Source organism: Cnephaeus nilssonii (assembly GCF_951640355.1).
Source record: "Cnephaeus nilssonii genome assembly, chromosome: 6".
In the NCBI taxonomy this organism is placed as follows: Eukaryota; Metazoa; Chordata; class Mammalia; order Chiroptera; family Vespertilionidae; genus Cnephaeus; species Cnephaeus nilssonii.
In genome coordinates, this window is record NC_137077.1 from 30,728,605 (window position 1) to 30,749,061 (window position 20,457).

Below are 20,457 nucleotides of genomic sequence, written 5' to 3' on the forward strand. Positions count from 1 at the left end.
AAGTACCGTATGATCTCATATGTGGGATCTAATGAACAAAATAAACTGACAAACATAGAAACAGAGGCAGGGAGGCATGGAACAGACTGACAGCTGTCAGAGGGGAGGCAGGGTTGGAGGGCTGGATGCAAGCAGGTGAAGGGATTAAGCAAAAAAACACACATATATAACACATAGACACAGACAACAGTGTGGGGATAGACAGAAGGAAAGGGAGGGTGGGATAGGTGGAGGTAGGCAAAGGGGGATAAATGGGGACAGAAAGAGACTTTGCTATGGGCAATGGCTACATCATGCAGTGTACAGATGATGTTTTGTTGAGTTGTACACTTGAAACTTAATATGGTTTTGTGAACCAATGTTATCCAAAAAAATTCAATTTAAAAAAAAAGAAACTTAATGCAGGAAAGAAGAATAGAGGTTACTGCTCATTTACTAATTTAATTTTCATTACATTTCAATATTCAAAATATCAAAGAAATACTTAATATCTAATTTACCTAAAAACTGCTTTATTTGAAGTAAAATGTAGTTAGGATTTATAAAACCATTCAAAAGCCAAATGTACTTAAGGATTGTGGTTCCATTGCCAAAAATAGCATATTATTTTTTAGGTTCTAATTTAAAACCTCCTTCAGTTTTATCCCACTATATTGTAGTACTATATTGCACTTTTTTTGGTCAACTGTCCATTCTGGATATAGTAAAGATGTGACAGTCCCCACACTGCATTAAACAAACAAAAACCAAGATTTTAGAAAAAGAAAAAGGCTAGAGTGTGTATTTTGCCAACATTGTGATGATTCCCCTTCTACTAAAGAAGAATCACAGTCCATTCGGTCTTATTTAATTCAAAAGTAGATTTAATTACTCAGCAATTAAGTGAATGCCTTACAACTTTGTTAAAGAACATAAGGGATTTTAATGAGATTACCTAGTAAAGTACAAGTGTTCTCTTTCCCCACTCATTAGCTAAATTACCTTGAGAAGGTTATTTAAGGCTGCTTCCTCCTCTGAAAAAGGGGGTTGTTGTGAGCATTACAGGAGGTAATGCATGGAGAGATCTAGCAAAATGTCTGATACAAAGAAAATATTCATTTAACAATAATTTCTTTTCCTCTCCCTATTCCCTAAACGGCTCTTGGATAAACACAAAATGATCGTGTAGTTCAGCAGAACAGTTTGAAACATGCACATTAACACTGAACTATATTTCCATTAATACTTTCCTTATACAAAAACCCATCCCATTCATCCATGAAATTCCTGCAAGAATAATCATCTTTAACTACTACTTAGTATTGACTTCACATCATATTGTAGAAATTCCTTAACCGATTGATAAATCAAATAACTAAGTTAAATCAGAGAATCATTAAAAATGATACAAACAGTAAACATTAAGATAAAACATAAATATTAATTCCTCTATCTTTTTTTGTTAATCCTCACTAGAGGGTATTTTTCCATTCATTTTTAGAGAGACTGGAGGGGAAGAGACAGAGAGAAAAACATAGATGTGAGAGAGATACATCCACGGTTTGCCTCCCACACAGGATTTAGCCTGTAACCAGAATTGAACCCCGGACCTTTCAGCCCATGCGTTGATGCTCTCTCCACTGACCCAAACTGGCTAGGGCCATTCCTCTATCTTTTAGTGTAAAACTGAGCAAGGGTCCATTCTTTTTTTTTTCTTTTTTTAATATATTTTATTGATTTTTTACAGAGAGGGAGAGGGATAGAGAGTTAGAAACATCAATGAGAGAGAAACATCAGTCAGCTGCCTCCTGCACACCTCCTACTAGGGATGTGCCGGCAACCAAGGTACATGCCCTTGACTGGAATCAAACCTGGGACCCTTCAGTCTGCAGGCCGATGCTCTATCCACTGAGCCAAACCGGTTAGGACAAGGGTCCATTCTTTAGAGTTGTACATCATCTTCTTCTGCACCCATAATGTATCATCTGTAACTGCTAGTCTAAATTACTTTAAAATGTAGTGGTCGAACTTAAAATTGCTTTTAAAAAAACCACGAACATAGAATCCTAGATTTTTTTTACCATCTTCATCTAGTTCAGAGTAATTTTTAGTGACTGTATCCATAAGTCTTTATGTAGCATTTATCAGCATACTTCACACTTATTTCACTAATTTATAGATTTAAATAAATTACAATTATAGAGTTGGCATAAATAACTGCCTCTTGGTAAAGTACATCAGCCAACCGATGGGCCAAGCAGGTCCACTGGAGAATAACCTAACTGTATGGGGTATTGAAGAATGTGCTTATGGAAGGAATGCAGAGCACTGGGGACTGTAATGAATCAGTTAATGGAAGTTGGTTAAGAGAACTTCCACTGAAGACTATTCTTTCCAGCTTTCAGACCACTCGGTGGTCTGTATGCCCTCCCACCTAGCCAAATTTTATTTCCCACTTCTATTTAACAAGAGCCCAACCTTCAGTGACATAGGCTCTATCTTGCCTTTGCTTTTACCAAGTTGGTCCTATTCAACAAAAAAATGTCCCCTTTTCCATTCTGCCTGTGGAAATTTTACCCTTCTTCAAACCCAGCACAAAGATTTCTCATCACCAGCCCAAGCTTCATTATGTTCCTCTCCTATGAGCTTATAAAGTAGTCTACATCATACAATTTATCCCTTTATTAAATTACAATCCTTCATTATCCTCTTTTTCCTGCATTAATCTTTCCCTTCCTGCTGGATTATTCCTATTAGCACACAATTATGTTCTATTATCTTCTAACTTACTTTTTTTAGTACTAAAAACTTTGTACTCCCCCCAAATACCACACTATTTTTCCTCTCCCCTTCATATTTCCTGAAACAGTTGCCTATTCATATCACTCCAACTTCCTCATCTTCCATATTCTTTAACCCTCATTAACTCACTAGAGTATATAAGCTTCTGTCCTTATCACTTCTCCTGCAATCTAGGTATGTGCCCTGACCAGGAATCAAATCCACAACCTTTTGGTGTATGGGACAACGGTCCAACCAACTGAGCCACCAGGCCAGGGCAGAACTGTTTTGAAAACTAATTAAAAAGTACTTAGCACAGCCCTAGCTGGTTTGGCTCAGTGGATAGAGCTGTTGGCCTGCGGACTGAAGGGTCCCAGGTTCAATTCCGGTTAAGGACACATGCCTGGGTTGCGGCTGGATCCCCAGTAGGGGGTGTGCAGGAGGCAGCCGATCAATGATTCTCTCTCATCATTGATGTTTCTCTCTCCCTCTCTTCCTCTCTGAAATCAATAAAAATGGTGATGATTTTAAAAAGTACTTAGCACAGACCTGTCAATAAAAAGACTCAATACCTGTATTAACCTATCCTAAACCATACGCCAGTCTCTGAGCTACCTGAAAGCAAATACTATGCCTTGGAAATCTGTGTATCCCCATTACCTAACATCTGGCCCAAGAACACACTCAGTAACTATTTCCCAAACGAAGCTGAGTTTGAGAATTACCACAGCAATGTTTGGGGGCAACATCGGTTATTAGGTTAGAGAACCTTTATGGAACATCAAGAATATTTTATAATCGGACCTGCGTGGGTGCGACATGCCCAGGTATTGGGCTCAATCCCCATTGGGGGAGTGTGCAGGAGGCAGCCAATCAATGAGTCTCTCTCATCATTTTTTTTAAATATTTCTATTGATTTCAGAGAGGAACGGAGAGGAGAAACAGAAACATCAATGATTAGAGAAAATCATTAATCAGCTGCCTCCTGCACGCCCCCTACTGGGGATGTGCCCTTGACCAGAATGAACCTGGGACCTTTCAGTCTGCATGCTGATGCTCTAGCCACTGAGCCAAACTGGCTAGGACTCTCTCATCATTGATATTTCTATCCCTCTCTCCCTCTCCCTTCCCCTATAAAAATCAATAAAAATATATAAAAGAATATTTTATAGAGATAAAATCAAGCTATATATTATCATGTATCTATTAACTCCCTGCATTAACAGGTCAAATGATTACTGTTCTAATCCTCTGGCTCATCATGTCAATTTTTACTACAATTTTTACTTGGCTTCTTTCATACACTGGCATATTACTTTCCGGGGCCCTAGGCCTGTGATAATTTGCATGGAGTTATAAACCAGTCATTAAATTTAAAAGGCAATTTTGCAATTCAAATATCCATAGCACTTAACTGACTTCCTACCCCAAGGCACTGTATTACCCTGAAACAGCTTTTCAAACCTACCAGTCCAGACAAGAGCAGGAAGTGTTTTTGGAATTTACAATGACGATTCAGACAAGACTATGGTAAAGAGTGGATCTCCTAGCCTTGGAGGTCTCCAAAGTGCCTATTCGGACTGTTAACATTCTTGAACATCACCTCCATCACTCCAGCGTGAAGAACCACCGCTCTCCCCCACCTCTCCCCCACCCCACCCCCACCCCCCAAGAAGGGCGTGGGTAAGCCTGCGTGCGCGTGTGCATCTCGGTGGCCACGCGGCCACGCCTTGGGATCTCCCGACTGGCAGGTGGCCTGTTATGAGCCCTGACATCGGGGTCACCCCAGCATGCAGAGCAGTAACAGCCACCCCGCGCGGCGCAGGCGGGCGCCTGCGAGCCGCACACCCTACACAGGGGCTGCAGTCTGGGCAGAGCGCCCTCCGGGGAGGGCTGGACGAGCGAGGCACACGGAACTGCCGGCAGGGAAATGGGCTGAGGGGCTGGGGCCGAGATGGGTAGGATCCTTTCGAGGGCTTGGCGTTCCCTGTGTTTTGAGCAGCAGGACCTTGCACCAACCTCCACGAAGGCATCAGTCAGGTCACTAGCTCGGTCCATCACTGGCAAATGGCGCCCGGCCACGATTTTCACCTTCAGCTTCCCAGGCATGGTCTCGTCTTGGGCCTCTCCTGACGCTCCTGCAGAAACAAACAAGCGAGCCTGCGCCGGGCGCCCAGCCCCGCGGGGAGGGGCGGGAACGCGCGGGGAGGGGCGGGAACGCGCGCGCGCGCGCAGGGCGCAGCGGGAGCGCGCGGGGTAACTGACAGCTGGGCGCGCGGGGGCGGGACGCCGCCGGCTGTCACTCACTCCCGGCCGAGGGTGGCGATCCCGCGCGAGAGCGGAGGCCTCATTCCGGAGAGGCCGCCGGAGGAGTGCCCGTGGCGGGTTCTTCCGTCCCGTTCCCGCAACGCTGGCAAGAGAAGGAGAAGCCTGTCAACATCCCGCTGAACCCCGGCCGCCGCTCCTAGGGTTTCTCCTCTCCCCCCCCCCCCCCCAAAATGGCGGCCTTTGGGGCGGGGAGGGAGCATCGATCGTTCGGCGCTCGGCCCACTTCGCAGGGGAGGGAGAGGGGGCGGGGCGGGCTCGGAGGCGGCGGGAGGGCAGGGAAAGGGGTGAGCCCTGCACCATCCACCGGGCTGGGCGCCGCAGCTTTCCCCGGAGGATCACCCGCTCCGTCCCGGGCAGAGTGTGGGTGCAGCTCGGCGCCCGGTCTGGGGGCTGCTGCCTGCCCGGCTGCCAGCGCCGCATTTCCCAGGGGCTGTGGCAGGGCTGCTACAGGAGCGATTTCATTCTGTCCTGAACCACCCGTTGGTGGTTCGTAACATCCATTTAGTTGGTTTCTACCTGGACGAGGTGACGTTTTTATATGAATAGAGTACAAAATGTCGGGAAATGTCGGATAGCTGACTTAGAGTTTTTATTCACTGGGTTACGGATGCTACACTAGGTCTTGGGCAAACACACGCGCACACACACACACACACACACACACACACACAATACGTTGAGATTCTGCTTCCTGGCAAATTGTTGACAGTTTAGCTCAAATTAACTCACAAAAAAATATTTAAAAAAAAAAACAACACGCAACAACTTTGAAAAATCCCAAGCCACTGCTTGGAGGAGTTTACTCTGCCCTCACAGATCATCTCGGTGTGCTTATTGTCGACAAGCCTACAGATCAGACACGGCTGGCAGGCGTTCCGGACCTCCGTAGGTATATATGCTAAAATGAATAATGTGTAGGCTCAGACCATCAGAAGAGTAGGGAAACTGAGGAACACGCACAGGAGGGGACACAAAGCATACCAAATACAAAAACAGCCTTAACAATACACGCCATATCCTATACAAAATCATTAACAATTCCATTGGAAAGATTATACTTGGATTCATCAGGAATGGAAAACTGCTAAATGAAGGTATCAGGATGATTTATCTTAACGTGAAAAACACTCAACAGGTTAAATTCAGTACTCCAGGTGACAGACTTATCTTTTCAAGGCAAAAAAAAAAATCCTTCTGCAGAGAGAGTATTGTTCACATAACTGAGAAGTTGAGCTATTCCAAAAGGAAAAGAATAAGGCTTCCTGAAAATAAAAATCTAATAGATAAATCGCTGACTTTTGGGACTAGAGAAACCTTTACCCATTCAAACTAAAGGATAGAGGCCTCATGCAGATTTCCTTAGATCCACCTGCAGCTTTTTGTGGCATCTAACTCTACCCTTAAAATGCCCTTGCCCAGCTCTCGAGGTCAACTACCCTAAGTGATAGGTTAACTCTGGTGTGTTTTAGTGGTAGAGCAGAAATACCCTTTTACTAAAATCAAAGAATTGCCATACTACCAGTTCATTTTTTTTAAATACCAAAATGTGTAAATAAAAAATATTAGAAAACTTAAGTTTAGCAATAATCTTAATGGGAAATAACACGTTGTATAACATCATGTTGTAATGTTAAAAAAATTGCAAAATGAACAATTAGAGGTTAGCAATCTCAGCTTCCTAATTAATAGCCTGTAAGAAACTTACTTATACATACCTGTTGCCTTAGGCATCATCAACAGGAGATTATAATCAAGATGCTTCCTGAAGACTTTTTTATTTTTTAGTTGAATTAAGCCTGACTTCAGTTTGTTTTTCGATAATTGTTCTAGTTTGTTTTAATTAATGCTGGGAGCAATGCTGACTTCTGTGATAAATCTCTCATGACAGATCATCCTGATTATCTTTCTTAGCCTTATATCTTGCCACTCTATTTGCATTTTAGATCCTACAATAATAACAAGAATTAACATGTATTGATTATTTGCTAAGTATAAGCCACTGAATTCAGTGCTTCACAGCTTTTAAGCCTCTCTAAAATCCTAATAGGAATTATCAGCCTTCATTTTATAGGTGAGGAGCTGGTAATGTTGGAGGCAGGATTTATATCTAAACATTGTGATCCCAAGAACCCATGATCTTTAAAGGCTACATGAAGTTTTCCAATAAGCTACATTTTTCTCTCCATCTGAGATGTCTTTCTCATAGTCATCCTAGCAAACACGTAAGAATTCATAACTCAGTTTAAATGTTACTTTAAAGTCTTCCCTGATCTCCTTAATAAATCTACTCTCCACTACCACCACTATACTACCACTAAGTCTAACACTTCTATTATTGCACTGTCCTTATACATAATTACTGATCTGTTTCTCTCTCTTATTATTAAACTTTGAGCACCTTGAGGGGAGGGACTATTTCCTATTCTCAATTTCAGTTCCTTGCCATGTGCCCTTCATCTGATCAATAAATGCTTATGGGATTAAATTATGGGACAATTAACATTTATACATTTACTACTTTGCTTTCTCTTTCGTGACTTCCTGAAATGTTCCTTTTAATATCTCTTCACCCCTTCCAGGTTAAACTTCTCAAGGTTGTCTAAATTTGGTGCCCTCTCCTTCCCTCACAGGCATGCCCTAAAACTATTTCTATTTGGCTTAAGCTACCACCCCTCTACCAAAACTACTTTCACTAAGGCCATCAATAACCTTTGATTGATAAATCTAGTGGTTTCATTTTACCACTGGTTTTCATTTTACATGATTCTCAGTACATCTGACACTATTGATCACGCTTTCCTTGAAATACTCTTTCTCTTCGTATTCAGACACCATGCTTCTCTTACCTACTCTGCTATATATATCTTTCTTCTAAGCTTGCTCACTGTCCTTAACAAATATGGTTTTCTCAGGGTTCAGTTCTTAGCCCTCTTATCTTCTAACTATACTATCTCCCTAGGTGATCTCATTCATGCCCATAAATTCAATTTTCTATCTGGTTAGCTAAGGTTTCTGACATTTTTATCTTTAGCCCACAACTTTCTTCTGTGATCTGGACCCATACATGCAATTAGTCTAATTTCTATTTCCACTTGGCGTATGAAAGCCACCTTAAAGTCATCATATCCAAGACTGAACTTTACCTCTCCCACAGCTGCAGTAATTGCAATTACAAGAACAATACACAAAAAGCCTAGTCCTCCTCCACTGTGTTCCCCATCTCAAACAGTAGCAGCCTCCGCTACATAGTCCAGTGCTCAAGGCAGAAACACTGGTTTAAGTTTGAGGTTGTATGCAAATGACAACTTAAACTTCGTTCAGCTATTTTTGCCTCAATTGACTTCTAAAGCCACAAATCAGCTGAGTAAAGGGTAAACATGAGCTAAATAGACAGTTGGAGGAGCATTTTCTTATTGGTTCCCTTGTACCTCATAAAGGTGTGTCTAATGTACAGAGTGCATAATGGCCAGATGAGTAAAATGTTCTCTGGATTAGAATTGAAGTGGCACACACCACATTAAATGCACTCTGTGAGCCACATGATGTAATTACACCCAGGTGTAATGGGCAGGTTATAGGCCTTGACTTTTTATTGTGCCAACGCTAAAACAAACCTTCCTTTTGGTGCCTGTACTGCAAAGCCTGAGAGGTTTTCTCTTATATCTGCTTAAGGCCTTTGTAGAAAATTCTAGCCACATTTAACAATTATATGTGACTCTTCCTGTTCCTTACCCTTGACACCCAATTAATCACTAAGTCCTGTTGTTTATAACTCCTAATTTCCACCATTATCACCTGAAAAACTGGTATTTCCCAATTCCACTCTTGCTTTCCTCTAATCCAGTGGTCAGCAAACTCATTAGTCAACAGAGCCAAATATCAACAGTACGACGATTGAAATTTCTTTTGAGAGCCAAATTTTTTAAACTTAAACTTCTTCTAACGCCACTTCTTCAAAATAGACTTGCCCAGGCCGTGGTATTTTGTGGAAGAGCCACACTCAAGGGGCCAAAGAACCGCATGTAGCTCGAGAGCTGCAGTTTGCTGACCACAGCTCTAATCAATTCACCATAAAGTAGACCGAATGATCTTTTTTCTTTTTAATATGTTTTTTAAAATATATTTTATTAGAGAGTTAGAAACATCGATGAGAGAGAAACATCAATCAGCTGCCTCCTGCACACCCCCTACTTGGGATGTGCCTGCAACCAAGGTACATGCCCTTGACTGAAATCGAACCTGGGACCCTTCAATCTGCAGGCCGATGCTCTATCCACTGAACCAAACCGGTCAGGGCTTATTATGTTTTTATTGACTTTTTTAGAGAGAGAGGAAGGAATAGGGATAGAGACAGAAACATCAATGATAAAGATCATTGATTGGCTGCCTCCTGCAAGCCCTGGGGATTGAACTTGAAACCCAGGCATGTGCCCTGATCAGGAATTGAACCCCAATCTCTTGGTTCTTGGGTCCATGCTCAACCACCAAGCCACACAGGCTGGGATGGAGTGATCTTTTTAAATAGCAAATATGTTTATATCACTCTGTTTTGGGGGAACTTTTCATCAAAGATCAGGGGACACTCCCTTACTGTCAGACAGTTTTCTTTATAAGAAAGTAAAAATGTTTAGAAATTCAAGAGAGAGTGATGGGTAAGAAGTGGATTACTTTATTTTATTTTTGCTTTGTTGAGATTAAAGTCAAACTATGACTTCTCTACTTTGTGTTACACTAGCATCTAGTGCTTGATTGTTTCATTTTAATTGATTGTTGTTCAAGTGAATTTTTCCGTTTCAGTATCTACAAACTGAAGTAGGTCCCAATTCACCTCTTTCCATGGGATCCAAGTTATATGCCTGAACCTTAAAAGTTTTGTTCAACCAGTGTGGCCCAGTACTTGAGCATCGACACATGAACCAAGAGGTCGCCGGTATGAGTATTCATGGGTTTTGTTAATTCTGTACTTCACTATCTGGTTTCTCTTCTTTCATCTTGTCATATGTCCTTAAGAGCATGGCCTTTATGACCAGTGGAAATATTTCTTCTCTGGCCCCCACCATCCAGAAGGTGTACTTGCCTAGCTCTCTGTCCAGCCATGCCAAGCTCTCAAAGCAGTTTTTTGTGTCTACCCATTTCCTCTGAGAGATGGTAAAAACAGGGCTTCTCATTCTTGTTTTTCACCAGTCAGAGGATGCATATGCATCTGGCAGCCAGGCGAGTAGACTGTGGATCTGAGTGTAATGAATCTAAACACCCAGTTCAAAAATGGAGAGGGGACATGTGTTTTGGAATAGCTGTTTTTAACTCTTGGAAATGAACTTTATCTTGTGAGGGTTGCATCATTTAGCACTCTGTTTGGGGGATACATCTTGCATCCATAGTTATTGGTTTGAGTTGCTATTAAGATCCTACTTATCAGCCCCCACTGGTTTGGCTCATTTGATTGAGTGTTGTCCCATGAATCAGGAGATCATGGTTTAATTCCCCATTAGGATAAAGCCCAGTTGCAGGCTTGATCCCCAGTAGGGGGCGTGCAGGAATCAGCCAATCAATGTTTCTCCTCTCCTCTCTCTCTGAAATCAATAAAACATTTAATAAATAATTTTAAAAATAGATTTGGCTTTTAAAAAAATCCTACTTGTCAAGGCCAGATGATGGGTCTTTTGAATTGAAAAATCTTCTAAATTGAAAAGAAAGAAAAAATTTTAGAGCGCTTTTAAATTATTATAATGGCTAGTCATCAGAGTTCCTTAATAAGATGGAAGGTCATTATCAAGAGAAGATGGTGGCTGAATAGGCAGACCTTTCTTGCACCTCCTCCCAGGGCCAGGCTGGAAATACAACTAAATTGGGGAACATTCACCCAGAATTACCAACTGAGGTCCAGCTGAGGAGGAGATTTATATCAAGGAAGGTCAGAAAACACCTAGAGAATAGTAGGAAGGGCAAGATCGAAAGAGGGGCTGACCCAGCTTCCATGGCCAGAAAGATCTTTTTCCCTGAGAAGATCGAGGCATGGGACCCAGGCTGGGCTCCACAGCCCAGAACACCATAGATGAGACCAGTGGCCTATGTAACATCCAGCTGTGAATGGCAGCAGGGCTTCTGCCTGCCTGGGCGGTCAGAGGTGGTAGACCAGAGCCTGTCAGAGAGAAAGCCTTGGTTTTCTTTATTTTAAAACCCAGAGCACAGCTACTCATCCAAGGCTTTGGTGAAAGGAGGGCCGTGAGGACTTGAGGTGCTAGGGTGGAAAGCATGGGGGGGCGGGGGGGGGGGGGAGAGAAAGGGAAAGGCAGCAGCTAGGAGTCTTGCATTCGGTTGTACCCCCACAAACCAAAACAGCCATTTTTCCTGAGAGGCGTTGGATTCTTCCAGAAACCACAGTTCAGGAAAAGGGAAAAACCCCGCCCTAGGGGATACAGCCTGCCCCATCCTCAGGAGCCCTGCCCACCACACTCTGCATCTTGACTTTTGCAGAGGAGAGACAGCTAGAGAGGCCAAGCCCTCAAGGGTTTGAACAGTCCCAGGAAGCCTCAGTGACTGGAGAAGGGTGGGGCCACCACCCCACTATGCCAGGAACCTGACTGGTGCTTCCCCCGCAGCTCGGGAGAGCTGATGGAAACTCCAAGTATCCAGCTGCTCCCACGGGATGGCATGTGAGGATCTCCGCCCAGCTGAGCGCAGAGTAATATTCTGGGACACTCTCAGAGGAGTAGCTCTGGCATGGGGAAACACACCACTTTCCCTGAGATCTTAACAGCATCTCCCTCAACAGGGGAGACCCAGAGGTCTACGCTCCCAATTCCTCCCAAAGCCCTTTCAGAAACAGACTTTGGAGTGATTAAGATTGACGAGTGATTAAGATTGACAGCTGGCTGGCGGACGAAGGCTGGCAGAAGCGGTGCTTGTGGCACCTGGGTAATTTGCTGACCCAGCCTTAAAGTGCAGCTTGCCCCCTCTTGCACTTAGCCAAGTCCTGTGGAGACAGACACAAACTGTGGATTGCTTGGAGCTTCAAACAGGCTGCTGAAAGCCAATGAGGACAGTTTCTGACAGTGGTTAGTACCTAATTACCTCCCGGGGAGCCCAGAATTGGCAGATAGTACAGTCAGCTGCAGTCATCAGAAGAGCAGGATCCAAAGAGAGCTCCCAGAAGGCATGAAACTCTGCTGAGATGAACGCCACTTCACCTTTTTTTCTTGTTCTTTTTTCTTTCCCTTTTTTCTTTTTTAATGTATCTTCTTTATCTGCTTTATTGATTTGTTATTATTTTAGTCTCTTGTTTCTTTCACATATCTAATTTTTCTCTTTCCTTTTTCTACTCTATTTTTTTTCTCCTGCTTTCTCATCTTTTTTTCCTTTTCATATTTTGTGTCTATCTGCTTTCTCCTCTATTTTCCTTTTCAAAATTTTTTCTTCCTCTTTGCTTTTATACCATTTTCCTTCCCATATTCTTTATTCTTATTTTCTTTATTACATATCTGCCCCTTCATATTCCTTTTTTCTTTTCTCCTTGTATTTTCTTTCTCTTTTTTTTCTATCATTCTCACTCTCTTCTCTCTTTCCTAATTCTCTCTTATTTTATGATTGCTTTTGGTGTTGTTGCAGGGGTCTTGTGTATATTTTTGTTTTGTTTCTTATTTTGTTCTGTTGTATTTTGTTCTGTTCTGTCAACATCTACACAACTCGAACAACGTGGTCGGGGGTGAGCTTCACAGTTAGCCAACCTGAGAGGAGATCCCATCCATGAATGGGACAGCAGCACTCAAGATCCAATTATAGCAGGAAAACCCAAATAACTCAAACAAGGGGCACTCCCAGAGCACCCAGCTTAGGAGATCTGAGAGACTGCACCACTGGGCCCCACAAAACACATACTACATAAGACCACCTCACAAAGACTGGGAGGATAAGCAGTTTGATCTAATACATAGAAACAAATACAAAGGGACAGTAAAAATGGGGAAACAGCCCAGTGAGTATGACTCAATGGTTATGACTCAGTGGTTGAGCATTGACCTATGAACCAGAAGGTCACGGTTCATTTCCAGATCAGGGTACATGGTTAGGTTGCGGGCTTGATCCCTGGTGTGGGGTGTGCAGGAGGCAGCTGATCAATAATTCTCATCTTTGATGTTTCTATCCCTCTCTCTTCCTCTCTAAAATCAATAATATATTTTTAAGAAATGGGGAGACAAAGAAACAACCCACAAATTAAAGAAAAGGAGGAATTGCCAGAAAAGGAACTAAATGAAATGGAGGCAATTTGTTAGATAAAAAATTCAAAGTAATGGTTATTAGGGTGTGAGAACTTAGCGAGAACTATAAGGAACTTAATAAGAACATTATGTAACTTAATGAGAACTACACCAGCATAAAGAGGTAGAACCCTGGCCAGGCTTGGCTCAGTGGTTAGGCAATTAGCCTGTGCACTTGAGGGTCATGGGTTCAATTTCTGATACAGGATACCTGGGTTGCAGGTTTGATACACAGCTCTGGTTGGTGTGCAGGAGGCAACCAATTGATGTGTATCTCTCACATCAGTGTTTTTCTCTCTCTCCTCTCTCTCTTCCCCCCTCCCTTCCACTCTCTCTAAAGATCAATGGAAAAAATATCCTCACTCTAGGTGAGGATTTTTAAAAAAGGTAGAAACCTTACATAAGAATCAAGTGGAAATGAAGAATCCTATCTAATAAAAGAGTAATATGCAAATTAACAATCACTCCGCTACACCCACAAGCCACGCCCACCAGCCAATCAGGAGCGAATATGCAAATAAACCCAACCAAGATGGCTATGGCCACAGAGAGCAGAAGGAAGGCTTGGGTTTCCCCAGCAATGGAGGAAGCCAAGCTTTCTGCCTGCCCTTGCTGGCCTAGGCCTCCACTCAAGGCTACAAAGTTTCAATGATAGAAGATACATAAATCCAAACAGAAATGGCAGCAGCCACGGAGCTGGGAAGAGCAGGAGGCTAGGGTTGCCCCCAGCGATGGAGGAAGCCAAGCTTTCCGCACACCCTGGCCGGCCCAGGCCTCGGCTTAAGGCTACAAAGTTTCAATTATAGAAGATACATAAATCCGAACAGAAATGGCAGCCACCACGGAGCAAGCAGGAGGCTTGGCTTCGCTCCAGGCTATAAAGTTTCAATTGTAGAAGATAAATAAACCCCAGATACCAGGGCCTCCACTTGGGTCGCCGGGGGGCGTGGCCGGCCTGCAAACCACCACAGGCCCCTTACCCAGGCCACCCCACACCCCAAGGGAACCCCCACCCTGATCTGGGACATCCTTCAGGGAAAACCAGCTGGCCCCCACCCGTGCACCAGGCCTCTATCCTATCTAATAAAAGAGTAATATGCAGATTGACCATCACTCAAATACACAAGATGGCTGCCCCCATGTGGATACAAGATGGCTGCCACAAGATGGCCAGCAGGGGAGGGCAGTTGGGAGGGACCAGGCCTGCAAGGGAGGGCAGTTGTGGGCGATCAGGCCAGCAGGGAAGGGCAGTTGGGAGGGACCAGGCCTGCAACGGAGGGAAGTTGGGGGCAATCAAGCCTGCAGGGTAGGGCAATTAGGGGTGACCAAGCCAGCAGAGGAGGGAAGTTAGGGGGGACCCAGGCCTGCAGGGAAGGGCAGTTGGGAGGGACCCAGGCCTGCACGGGAGAGCAGTTCGGGGGGACCAGGCCTGCAGGGGAGGGCAGTTAGGGGTGTCCAGGCCTGCAGGGGAGGGCAGTTAGGGGCAAACAGGCTGGAAGGGGAGCAGTTAGGCATCAATCAGGCTGGCAGGGGAGTGGTTAGGGGGTGATCAGGCTGGCAGGCAGAAGCGGTTAGGGGCAATCAGGAAGGCAGGCAGGCGAGCAGTTGGGAGCCAGCAGTCCTGGATTGTGAGAGGGATGTCCCAGATTGGAGAGGGTGCAGGCTGGGCTGAGGGACACCCCCCCCCCGTGCACGAATTTTGTGCACCAGGCCTCTAGTGACAGATAAAATAAAAAATACTCTAGAATGAATCAACAGTAGACTAGAAGAAGCAGAGGATGGAATCAGTGAACAAGAACATCCATCTTAGAGCAGCAATTGGAAAAAAATTTAAAAAGCAGGAGAGTTTAAGGGAGCTTTGGGACTATATGAAATGTAAAAACATCCGCATGACAGTGGTTCCTTAAGAATAAGAATCTGAGCAAGGAATAGAGAACCTGTTTGAAGAAATAATGACAGAAAAGTTCCCTAACCTGGTGAAGGAAAAAGTCATTCAAATTCAAGAAACACAGAGTCCCAATCAAGATGAACCCAAAAAGACACATCATAATTAAAATTGCAAACATTAAAGACAGAGAAAGAATCTTAAAGGCTGCAAGAGACAGACAGAAAGTTACCTACAAGGGAGCTCCCATTAGACGGTCAGCTGATTTCTCAATAGAAACACTTCAAGCCAGAAGGGACTGGCAAGAAGTATAGCAAGTAATGAATAGCAAGGGACTGAATCCAGCAAAGCTATCATTCAAAATTGAAGGAGAAATAAAGAGATTCATAGACCAAAAAAAAGGCTAAAAGAGTTTATCACCACCCAACCAGCACTATAAGAAAGGCTAAAGGTACTGTTAGAAGAAGGAGAAGGAGAAGTAGAAGGAGAAAGAAGAACGAGAAGGAGAACAAAGGAACATAGGCATAAAAAGGGATGGAAAAACTTTTCCATAACAATGGAAATGAAAATAAAGCTGGGGTAGCAATATTCATATATTACAAAATGGAGGCCACTACATATTACCAAAGGGATCAATACAACAAGAGGATATAACCCTGGTAAATATATATGTACACAATACAGGAGCACCCAAAAAAAAAAAAAAAAAAAAAACTTCTGGAGGATTTTAAGGGAGAGATTGACAACAATACAATCATAATAGGGGACTTTAACACCCCTCTCACATCACTGGATAGGTTTTCTAGACAAGAGGTCAATGGGGGCAAAAGGGAGTCATGTGATACTTTCAATAATAAAGATTCAATTTTTGAAAAAGACATTAATGGGATTTAAACAAAGGTTTTAATACAGCACTACCTAAGACTGGGTGAGTCAAAAAGTCCCTTTCTTTGTCCCCCAACATTAAAGGGCCCTGAACAAGTCTGCTCTGGTTATCCCAGTTTGGAGAAATTAAAAAGCTGAAAGATGGATTACAACGAGAAAACCTGACCAGCAATAGCTTGGGGCAACAATTAGGCAAGTTAATCAAGTTAAAGATTGACAACAGGGCCAAGGTCTCTTGGTGTGATCCCTTGCTGAGGACCCAGTCTTTTTACTCAAGAGTGATTTACTCAAGAGAAATTTCCAGGACCCTTTGATATGGCAATTCAAGAACTGTTGTACCAAAACCCATTGATGAAGCCCCAACTCAGGCTTTAATTAGATTAAAAGAATATGAAAATGTAAGGATTGATAAAATTATGAAAATTGGAATTTTAACAAGTCTTATGTAAAGAAGTTATGTCAACGTTACTTGATTGTTTTATGGGAATGCTTATATTATAGCTGGCTGGAAACACATCTCCTACCCAGTATTATAAAACCAAACTTATTGATAAAGTTCTAATGGAAGCTACAGTTAAGAATGTAAGAGTTGATGAAATTAAGGTCACAGTTTATTAAGGTGAATTGGTAAATTTTGAAAAGGTTTTATATGAAGTGTCTCTTTTACCTGATTGTATTGTGGAAATAGACATTGTGTCTTACTGGGGGAACATTCCCCTGCCTAACATACAGTGTCCCAAAAAATTTATACACACACTTTGAAGAATTATAAAGGCAGTGTTTATTTTTTTAATATACTTTTATTGATTTCAGAGAGGAAGGGAGAGGGAGAGAGAGAGAAATAGAAACATCAATGATGAGAACCATTGATCAGCTGCCTCCTGCACGCCCCCTACTGGGGATCAAGCCCAAAACCCGGACATGTGCCCTTGACCAGAATCAAACCTGGGACCCTTTAATCCACAGGCTGACGCTCTATCCATTGAGCCAAACTGGCTTGGGCAGCAATATTTATTAAAATACATTTTATTTTCAAAATTGAACTATCAGCTGTTAAAGTGTGTATACATTTTTTGGTGACACCCTGTATTATAAAACAGAAGGCATATACATCCACCCTTCAAGCAATATTACTTAGATATGCTAAGCAGAAAAAAATTATAGCTTTATTGAAAGATTTGTTGCAAAAGGCTTGAAATGTTAAAGAGATAAAAGATACCTAAAACCAAAGACTATAGACTATGAAACTGATGTTATTTCTTAAAGGTGACTTCCTCAGATATTTTTTCCTTGGTCTAAGGACAGTTTAAAGGCCATGTTTAAAGGGATTCTTAAACCAAGGAGGATTCTCAAAAGTTTTTGTAAATGGATTATCTCCTGAGCCCAGATAGAAAGGGAAATAAAATTTCACGTATTTTTTTCTTTCCAAATCTAGACCAATTGGTTATTGATCTTTTTCTTCCAGTTCTATCGACTCTCTAGCGGTAGATGTGGCTTTCTGCCTGCCTGGGACTTTCAGGTGGTCAGCTCTTTTAGCTATCGGAGGGAATGACTCTGGAAGGTAATAAACTGCACCATCTAGAGCCCATTTGATCATTTAGTACTTCCAGAAATATTTACTGTTTGTCCAAGCTGAAACCTGACAGGACAATCGAAAGAATTTACTTATTTTTTGTCAGAAATTTGGCAAAAATAGAAGCTGATGATTCAGAATCTGATAGGAATTCTCTCTCTCTCTCTCTCTCTCTCTCTCTCTCTCTCTCTCTCTCTCTCTTGATACAAATTGTTTAAGGCCTCCTCTCCTAAGCTAAAATAACACTATGTGCCCAGAGTGAAAGAGTCAAATCAGGAATTATATAGTTGGACTGGTAGATAAACCTTTAATGTCACTTAAGTTACAACCCAATTTTCTTATCTTACACATCTTTGTGAAAACAGAAATGCAGTTCTAGAAATAGTTCAAAGCCCACCTATCTTTACCATCTTTAGTTTCTAAGACTGAAGGAAAAAAGGGGTGGAGGTTAAGTTTTTTTAAGTACAAATGGCTATAAGAGCATCCTTGCCCAAAATCTAGCTGTAGCATCTGTAAGATTGTTTCCTCCATAAATATTAATAAGAAAAAGCATTAGCTATCTAGCAGGTAACTTAATTTATCCCATCTGCCAAAAACAGTTTGAATCCAAATGTTCTTTTACATTATCATACCCATCTCATGAGAATCATTTTAAAACAAAGACTGTGAGATCTCAGGAAAACACTTATGTTTGTCAAGCATTTAAAGAATATGATAAAGGATCCAGATGAAGAGATACATAGGGAGAGGTCTAGGAGGGTCCCAGGTACAGGAGTTTCTGTCTCCATGGAGTTGGGGTGTATCATCCTCCCAGTACATGGATGTGTTCACAGACTTGGAAGCTCTCTGGTCTATTGGGATATTTTTATGGAGGCTTTATCTTTTGGCATGATTGATCATTAACTCAATTTTTAGCCCTTCTCCCTCTCAAGCGAATGGGGATCAGGGCCGAAAATTCCAAGCTTTTCATCATGGCTTGGTTGTTCCAACAACCAGCTGTCATCCAGGAACCATCCAGAAGTCCACCCAGAGTTGCCTTATTAGAACAGACGACACTCCTACCACCCAGGAAATTACAAGGGTTTCAGGAGCTCAGTTTCAGGAACCAGGGTCAAAGTCCAAATATTATCACAAAAGATATTTTTAGTCCTCTTATCACTTGAAAAATTCCAAGACTTTTAGGAGCTCTGTGCCAGTAACAGGGATGGGGACCAAATATATATTTATTATTATAAATCACAATATCACATCTATATGTCCTGACTGGGTATTATCCCAAGAACAAAAATAATTACAAATAAATATTATCCTATTAATAAAGAGGGAATATGCTAATTGACCCTCATGCCGTCGCAAAGATGGCAGCACCCACAGCCAATAAGGAGAGAATATGCTAATTGACTACCAAACCCTCAAAGATGGTGGTGCCCACAGCCACAAGATGGCAGCACCCAGTCCCCTCAGCCCCGCCGGGGCGGCAGGTGTGCAGCAAGGCCAGGCTCACCCCCAGACCAGCCCGGCTGCTCCATGCACCTGCCTCCAGAGTCTCCCAGTCCCCGCAGCCCCTCAGCCCCCCAGGGCCGGCCCAAGGCACAGGCAAGCCTCGGATGGTGGCTGCCCAGACACCCAGGGCCACCCGAGGCTCAGGTAACGAGGGCCAGCTGAGGCTTGCGCTGCCAGCAGTGGCAGCAGCAGAGGTGTGATGGGGCGTCGCCTTCCCCTGATCGCTGGGTCACCTCCTGTCCCTGAGGGCTCCTGGACTGTGAGGGGGCAGGCCCGGCTGAGGGACTCCCCCTCCAATGCATGAATTTTCATGTACTGGGCCTCTAATGTTTTCTATAATCATATTGTTAGTAATAATATTGGTGTTGTATATCCAGAATTATATATGTATTTAAATTTTTAATTTTACACAATATATATTATTGGAAACATCAAATATGTATACATATATTTTATTGGAATACATCAAATTTGTAAAAATCTAGAGTCCATATGATATTAACAACATCAGAAAACAAACCAAAAAACATTTCTTTGATCCCTATGGAGAATGCTAGGATACCAATACATTATTCTGAAAACAGAAACTAAATGAAGAAAATGCATGAAGCATTTATCTTGCCTTCTCTGGAAGAACTGCACTTCAGGGTAATCTGAGGGAATAATAGAACAGAGAAAATTTCTCCATAGAGAAATATTCCAGCTATTAAATGAAGAAGAAATGGTAAAATTAAAATATGACTATCCCTAGTGAAACCCTGGTGTTCAATAGCTGCTGACATCACAAAAGGAAAGACAAATAGGCTTATATGTCTCCTGATTTGATTTTTTAAGACATACACAACACCAATGAAATCTTCCTGCTCCCCCCAAATTGAACCTGAATCTGAACAAATATGTATACCTAATTACCAGTTTTACAGAAAATATAGGAGACAGAGGAACATGTTAAATAACACCATGGGGATGAAACCAGGAAAATCCTAAATAAGGGCAATTCTACAGAACAAATTACCCAGTTTCTTTTATTTGTTTGTTTTGTTTTGAAGAAATAAATTCAAGCAGGAAAAAAAGAGGTGGTGAAATATATATTTTAAAAGATTTAAAATAAAATTCAACCAAATGTAGTGCATGAATCCTCAGTAGATCCTTAGGTTAACAAATCGTTTGTAAGAACAATTCTGAAACAATTAGGAAAATTTTAATTTTAACTGGATATTTGATAACATTTATAATTACATTTCTTAGGCATAGTATTATATATA

General features: G+C 42.3%; 1 protein-coding gene across 12 annotated transcripts in view; it reads right to left on the minus strand.

Annotated features, from left to right (window-relative positions):
- Positions 1-5,220, minus strand: part of C2CD5 (C2 calcium dependent domain containing 5) — a 93,441-nt gene extending 88,221 nt beyond the window's left edge. For 6 of the 12 annotated variants that reach the window (XM_079775332.1, XM_079775330.1, XM_079775331.1 and 3 more), the window contains exon 1: positions 4,780-4,958. In XM_079775332.1, the coding sequence (XP_079631458.1) occupies positions 4,780-4,869 (90 nt within the window). In that variant the 5' untranslated portion in view covers positions 4,870-4,958. Of the gene's footprint in view, positions 1-4,779; positions 4,961-5,067 lie in introns of those variants that run through there. The other 6 variants (XM_079775324.1, XM_079775323.1, XM_079775335.1 and 3 more) reach the window with 3 other exon arrangements.
- Positions 5,221-20,457: the final 15,237 nt, after the last annotated feature.